Source organism: Miscanthus floridulus, chromosome 11, assembly GCF_019320115.1.
Source record: "Miscanthus floridulus cultivar M001 chromosome 11, ASM1932011v1, whole genome shotgun sequence".
Lineage (NCBI taxonomy): Eukaryota > Viridiplantae > Streptophyta > Magnoliopsida > Poales > Poaceae > Miscanthus > Miscanthus floridulus.
Genome location: NC_089590.1, coordinates 59,552,564 through 59,559,411, shown reverse-complemented (window position 1 = coordinate 59,559,411; position 6,848 = coordinate 59,552,564). Strand labels below are relative to the sequence as shown.

At 47.1% G+C, this 6,848-nt stretch overlaps 2 protein-coding genes across 2 annotated transcripts; one reads left to right on the top strand and one right to left on the bottom strand.

Moving 5' to 3' along the window:
- Positions 1–596: 596 nt before the first annotated feature.
- Positions 597–3,302, top strand: LOC136490882 (uncharacterized). Its single transcript, XM_066487090.1, has one exon. The coding sequence runs from the start codon at positions 930–932 to the stop codon at positions 2,916–2,918; it is 1,989 nt and encodes a 662-aa protein (XP_066343187.1). The 5' UTR covers positions 597–929; the 3' UTR covers positions 2,919–3,302.
- A 140-nt stretch (positions 3,303–3,442) lies between these two features.
- On the bottom strand, positions 3,443–5,821 carry LOC136490883 (phosphoglycolate phosphatase 1A, chloroplastic-like). The gene is made up of 11 exons (XM_066487091.1): positions 5,482–5,821; positions 5,314–5,381; positions 5,141–5,233; positions 4,981–5,052; positions 4,840–4,911; positions 4,597–4,656; positions 4,459–4,511; positions 4,246–4,343; positions 4,060–4,159; positions 3,819–3,922; positions 3,443–3,731 (listed from the first exon to the last, which is right to left on the bottom strand). The coding sequence occupies exons 1-11, from the start codon at positions 5,735–5,737 to the stop codon at positions 3,625–3,627; spliced, it is 1,083 nt and encodes a 360-aa protein (XP_066343188.1). The 5' UTR covers positions 5,738–5,821; the 3' UTR covers positions 3,443–3,624.
- Positions 5,822–6,848: the final 1,027 nt, after the last annotated feature.

Genomic DNA, 6,848 nt, shown 5'->3' with positions numbered 1-6,848 from the left:
TACTGCATACCCGATAAACAAGGACACTTGGGGTCGTAGCTTTACAATCGGAGACGTTTCTTCTTCACCCGGGTATAAGTGTCGAAGTCTCGGAGACGCCGAGGAGAAGGGGCGAGGTTGCGAGGAGGACGAGCAAATGTGGCAGAGAGACTGAACTGAGGAAGCGAGGGGCACGAGCGCTCGTGAGGCATGCGTACTTGTGCAGCTGACGGAGATGATGAGGAAAAATTAATGTAGAGTTCTTAGAACACACAAACTATATATATATATATGATTGTTCAGGTTTGGACCAAAATACCTATGTTGAGTTTCTTTGGGCTTAATACTTGCATGACAACTTAAATAGTCGGGTTCCTCAACGGGTAATGGGGACGGATAAACAGGGAATGTTTACGTACCCGCTATACCCATCAAGAATAGATTCTTGTTCATTTAGATGCCCATAGATAAAGATATGATCACATTTTATCTTTTAATGGATCAAATACCCGTAGGTATCGGGTATCGGAGTCCGTTGCCATCCTGAGGAGTCGCCGTCCGGTGAAAAGTTAAATATCCGGAGTTTGGAGCCTGGACCGGACTCTGGAAGGAGCCCGTCGCGCCCTGAGCAGCAGCTTCCCAAAACAAAAAAGAAAAAACTGTGGAGGGGGAAAACCAACCCAAACCTAGGTCACGCCGCCCATCCACACGGCACCGAAATTCCCGGCCCTTCTCGCCTCCCCGCAGCCGACGACGGCGTCCACTGCGGCGGCGGCGGCGGTCCGAGAAGAATAGCCGCCGTGCAGGCGCATTACCCGTCCTCATCCAACCAGGCCCAGCGGAAGGGGAGGAAAAGGCGAAGGCGGGGAGTAAGTCAACCGACCCTCCTCGCCGCCTGATCGTGCGCTCCCGCCACCGCTGATGCTGCGGCGCCGGCCGTGGCGTCGGGGATGCTCTCATACCTGCAGGCCCTGTGGCCGTTCTCTGCCCTCCTGAGGGAGGAGGACGACCTACGCGCGTCAGCGCGGCTGATCGGGTCGCTCTCTGTGCCGGAGGAGACGAAGCAGTTCGTGCTCGCGCTCCGGGAGCCCGGCGGGTCGCCGCAGGACCGGCACCGGGACAGCGACGGCGTGATCTACATCCTCGCCGCGCAGAACCTGTCGGAGCAATCTGCCTCGGACGCCGAGCGCCTGATCAAGGAGGTGCGACCGAGGGCCGTGGTCACCCAGGTCGCGCGCCCGGCCCTTGAAGACGTCCGGATCGAGGAGGATTGCCTCGCCGGCAATGGAGGAGGGGGCATGCCGGTACCGGCGTCCCCGTTTCAGGTGATCAAGCGGTGCATCACGGAGAAGAGGAGCAAGGACCAGTACGTCAAGGCTGCCGCGTGCCAGGTCCTGCAGGAGATTTTTGGGGTCGGGTTTTATGGCCATCTGCTTGCTGCCAAGAGAGCTGCAGAGGAGACGGGTTCGTGTTTTCTATTGCTTGAGTCTCCGTATGAGAGGAATTGTGGCGGGGTTGGATCGGGCAGCCGGAATAGTGCTGCAGACGATAGCTCAGCTCAGCCATTACAGGCTAGTTGCTTGCTAGCTCACAACACCACGGATGATGACTCAGGTTTGCAATTGCAGGCTAACTGCTTGACCCCCAGGAGTGCCACTTCAATTGTGAGATCCCATGGTAGGAATATATGCCTTATGGATGATAATGGAGGACAACTGTTGAAGTCACTGGCACCAACTCTTAATTTCTTGATGTCCCAAGCAGTCTCATCCAATGCTGCCACTGAGTGCAGGCCATCTGAATGCAAGCCGACTGACAGATATGAGGCTCCACCATTTGCTCAGTCTGTCTACCCTTTACTTGCTGATCTTTATCATATATTTGTTGATATTCCATCGATTGGTAGGGCTACGGCTTCTGCTCAGAAGCTGCTTACTCAAGTTCACGAGGGGAAGCCAATCAGCAGTGATATGCTATCTGATGTGTACGTATTTAGAATTGCAATAGAGGCCCTCAGGATGGGTTTAAACAGTGCAGCAAGGTCCCATATTGATACCAGAGATAAACATGGTTCAAAAGATCTGGATTTTTCAGAACTCCAATCTGATGAGAAGTGCCACATTCTTCTTGTGCAAGCTCTCAGGAGTCAGCTAAGAGAGTTTGGTTCTGTGGTGGCTATAGTTGACGCGAGCTGCTTATCTGGAATAAGGAGACATTGGAACACCCCTGTTCCTTCAGAGATTACTCAATTGGCTAGCAGATGCTTCAATCACTATGGTGCTGAAAATGATGATAAAATTGAGGTACCTTCGGCAGACAGCACTGATAAAAAAAGTTGGATATCTGAGAAACCTGTGGTTGCTGTTGGTGCAGGAGGTACAGCACTCTTGGGCTTTTCATCATTATCAAAATCTATTCAGGCTTCCGCCTTCCTTAAGCTCGCCCCTTACAAAAGTCCAGTGGTTCTAAAGTATGGATGGATGCAGCTACAAAGACATGTTGCTATTGTATTAAGCAAGATGCTCCCTCATGGGGTTGTTACTGCTGGCTCGAAGGCTTCTGCTTTGCAGTTCACAGCTTCAGCAGAGAAGATCCGAGCGGTGGCACACACTGTAATATCATCAGCTGAGAGAACAAGCTTATTGGCTATGCGAACTTCATTCTACGAAATAATGCAGAAGAGGCATAGGCAGCCTTTCAGAATAACTCCTTGGGCAACATTTGGCTGCAGCATGGTTGCATGTGCTGGCCTTGTGATGCATGGAGATGGGATCGAGTGTGCAGCCGAGGCAGCACCTTCTGTTCCCATGATTGCTTCTCTGGGCCGTGGCCTTGAGAGCTTACGGCTCACATCCCAGGAGGTGAGACAAACAAAGGGCCAAAATGTGAAAGAAGCTTTGCGAGCATTAATGAACAGCTTGAAGAAATCAGCAAAATAAAGGGCCAACACTTCACAACTGGAGCTGTATGGATTTTTGTCTTGCGATTTGGGGGCAAGACTAAAATTATCATGAGCTGTGAAGTGCACTTTTCTGTTTGCCAAGATAGTGAAATTATGTGATTGAGCTTTGTGGGCGTGGCTAGCTTGAGCTTAGGGAGCACTTGAGTGAGATTAGTGTGTTTTTTATTGACTTTCTGTACATACATACAAGATAAAATGTTCTTATTGGTATGAAAATAATTCAATAAGATTTCAATACGAGTGAAATATTTACAACTTTGCCAGAGGCGCTCAGGTGCCATGGACAGAAGTACTCCGCTGGACTCGCCATAATATCTTTTACTTCATATCCATGTACATACTAATAAGTTGTATACAGACAGAAATCACAGAAGTACATTTTTCAGTATTCTTTTTAGGTCATGTTTGCACCTACCTACTTTGTTCTTATCACCATTTTCTTAATTTTTTTATGCTTGTACGTTGGACATATATGCATTTCGTTTGAAGTAAAAAAGAAGGTTCTAACTGGAGAATTTAGAGTAATTCTTGGCATCCTTGTGATATGTGCATGACTGATGTTACACATAAAGATATATCATGATTATACAGCAGTGAAAAACAAAACCATACTTTGTGTTTCCTTATTTGTTACAAAAAAAACGGTCGATGCTGCCTATGCAAATGGAAGGCAGGCTCTTCCTTCAGACAGTTGCTGCTTTGAGGGTGAGAAAATCTGAAAGTTGATTTGTGTAGAAATCTGGTTGGATCGAGTTGTCGGGGCTCTGAAGTGTCTGCAGGGAAGTCACACCTGCAAGAGACAGCCGAGCTCAATGCTTATGCTGATGTTAAGCCAGCAGTGCCTGTATCAGAGTTAGAACTGAGGAATTGATGAAACCTGAGAGAACAAGCAGAGTCTTGCAGCCTCCGTTTTGACCAAACAGGATATCAGTATCCAACCGGTCACCCACCATGCATATCTGGGATGTTGTGATTCCGAACCTGTCATGCAGGTGAAGAAACGTAAGAATCTGAAAACTTGCAGTGAGCTGTATGATTTATTACACTTAAAATTGTGACACATCCTTCGATGAACATTTCTAATACTGAACATGTTTAGACTTAACTAAGTTTCTTACTTCTTTGCCAGGTAGTCCATCATGAAAGTGGATGGCTTCCCGACTACAAGCGGTTCTTGTTTAGTTGAACCAAGAATTGCACCGACCATTGATCCACCACCTGATGCAAGGCCAAATGTTTCATAATTGAGCAACTGGTACGTTTCGTCGTAGCATATATAGAAAGAATGCAAATAGCTTACTTACCTGCCCATTCTTGGGCATCAGTAAGATGAGTGACAGCATCCCTGTTTGTTGCGATGAAAAGGCACCCTGGATTCTCACGGATGCATAGTGTCCCATACCTAAAAATGCATTGGCGGCAAGTTTACAGGCCTTGTAGAACGATTAGTATCAAATCTATATCTATGAACATGAATGAAGAGGAGTATAACACAGTGATGCGAAGCTAAGACTTACTGAACTTTGTAGTAGTTAAAGTAGCGATCAAATCCAACCACAACTGCTCCCACCTGTAAGAAACCCAAATAGTGTGTCATTGGGTTTTCTTCTCACTATATGCCACCCCAGAACATGAAGAAGGATCATCATACATACATCTTCGTCATGCTCCATGTAAAAACCAGGCTTGAGCTCTATCTTCTTGTCTCCATCTGTCTACATGACGATAAAATCTAAGTTGCGTAAGTTTGTATTCAGACTTTGCACAGTGCTATTAGTAAATACTGATTGATATCCATGATATGTTGGCTCACTAACATTGTAATGTACTAAAGTGTCAGTGAAACTCGTCTTCTGTACAAGTGTTCTGTCATGAATTTCAGAGAAATTGTTACTTACGGGTCCTCCGAGGTACTGAAATCCAGCCAACTCTAGCTCCTTCAGAATCCCTTCCTCTCCGATGACATACACCTGAAGTAGCCAAAAAATGTTGTTAAACTTTGCTCATTTTTCGTACATGTTTTGAATGGTGATAGTTACCTTCTTGTCCTTGGGGAAATCGATGGACTGCAGGTACGCAGCAGCTGCAAAAGACGAAGCGAAGATCTCTTCCTGCGCAGCAATCCGGTCTCATCGGTTAGCAGAAGAAACTGATGAACAGAAGCAGTTCATATTCATCACAAGTGCCGAACTACCCGACCTCGTCGATGCTCATTCCCAGCGTCTCGAACTTCTTGCCATACTGCTTCCTCGATTTGGTGGAGTTGTTGGTCACGAACACCAGCCTCTTGCCCTGAAAAGGCGTACCGGCAGCAGCTTCAGTGAATCATCAGGAAGTGACGACTGATGAGAGCATTGCGGTTTGGGACGGACCTTTGACCGGAGCAAGTCAAGAGTCTCCGGCACGCCGTCGATCAGCTTGTCGCCCTTCCAGATCACACCTGCGCGGCACACGCAGAGAAGACGCGCGAATTTGAGCAAGACCCAGCACCCACTACCCGTCTACCCAAGAAGCCGGTGGTGATCGGTGTGTCATCTGACCGTCGCAGTCGAAGATGAAGGTCTCGACGGAGTCGATGAGCGCGTCGGCGTCCTCGAGCTTGGCTGCCACCGGGGCTGCCCCCGCCGCTGCCATCACGGACCTCCTCGCCGCGCAGTTCGCCGATGGCGCCGCGACCGCGGAGACCAGCCCACTGCGCCGCTGGCTCTTCCCCGAGAACGGGAAGGGCGTCGGCGCCTGCGACGAGGAGGAGGTGGTGGAGGGGAGGAAGGTCGGGGACGCGCGAACCTGGAGCATCGCCGCGGCCTCTCGTGGCGCTCTGTTTTTATTATCGGGTGGCGTTTGGTTGGCGTTTGTGTGATGTGCCTGTGCGTTATGATTTGGGCGCTACGCGCCAGCGATTCTCCCGTCTTCTTTCGATTGGTCTGCGGGCCTGTGATTTGTGGCTGGGAAGGCAGAGGGGAGGGATTGGGGTCTGGGCTCGTGTTGTGGCTGCTGTTCGAGCTAGGACTAGGAGGCAACGAAAGGTATGTGATGCGAGTCCCAGGAGAGACAGAGAGGAGCAAAAAGAGGAAAGCATGGAGAAGTGAAATTCTGCAAGGAAGTTTTGATCAGTTTGCTAAAGAAAAATTAGGACACAGGTTAGAACAGTTCCAAACCTCTAGTCTAGAGGTTAGTTTATCTCGTGATGGCTTTTAGGCTTCCGGCGCGATTTGTTGTTAGGCCCGTCTACGGTGGTGGGCTGGTGGCCCTGTTGGGCTGTTGGTGTGTCAATTCGTCGGGCGCTCAGAATCATGGCTCGCTCTAGAAGAAGTGAAGAACCGTAACTTTTTCCGCCTGGACTATGGTCACAGTTCAGGTTTACACGTTGAATCCTAAAACCATTTAAGTTGCCTCCTACTCTGGCAATTAATATAAAAATTTTCAATAGGCAATTAATAAAGTTTTAAACAAATAAAACGATCTCTAAGTTTCTAAAAGTTTTTGAGAAATATCTTAAAAATATATTGGGACACAAGAAACCCAAATAAAATATTTACAAAAGAATATAAAAATATATCTAAAATCATCCAAAAATAGATTTAAATTTAAGAAAACAGAAATTTTTCTAACTATTTTTTGAAAAAAATCCTAAAAAATGTAACCAATGACCGAATATGTTTCTAAAATTTTCACAACAAAAATACGAGATGCAACCAACATGAATGCAAGATACATTGATCCTGAATGCATTCATGCTTAATGCATTTGTGATGGTTTCATCATGTGTTTTGTCGTGAAAAGTTTTTAAATGCATTTAGACATTAATTTTATTTGGAAAAAATTCAGATTTTTTTTGAATATTCTTCCCATTTTCTTAAATCTAAATCTAATTTTTGGAAGCTTCCAGATATATATTCATGATACC

Bases quoted from the DNA above. Each gene is read 5' to 3' on its own strand.
- LOC136490882 (XM_066487090.1), top strand. From the start codon at position 930: ATGCTCTCATACCTGCAGGCCCTGTGGCCGTTCTCTGCCCTCCTGAGG.
- LOC136490883 (XM_066487091.1), bottom strand. From the start codon at position 5,737: ATGCTCCAGGTTCGCGCGTCCCCGACCTTCCTCCCCTCCACCACCTCC. The intron at 5,053-5,140 runs GTCGGGTAGTTC...ATTGCTGCGCAG, and splicing joins TGGGAATGAGCATCGACGAG to GAAGAGATCTTCGCTTCGTC. The intron at 3,923-4,059 runs GTAAGAAACTTA...CCTGCATGACAG, and splicing joins ATGGACTACCTGGCAAAGAA to GTTCGGAATCACAACATCCC.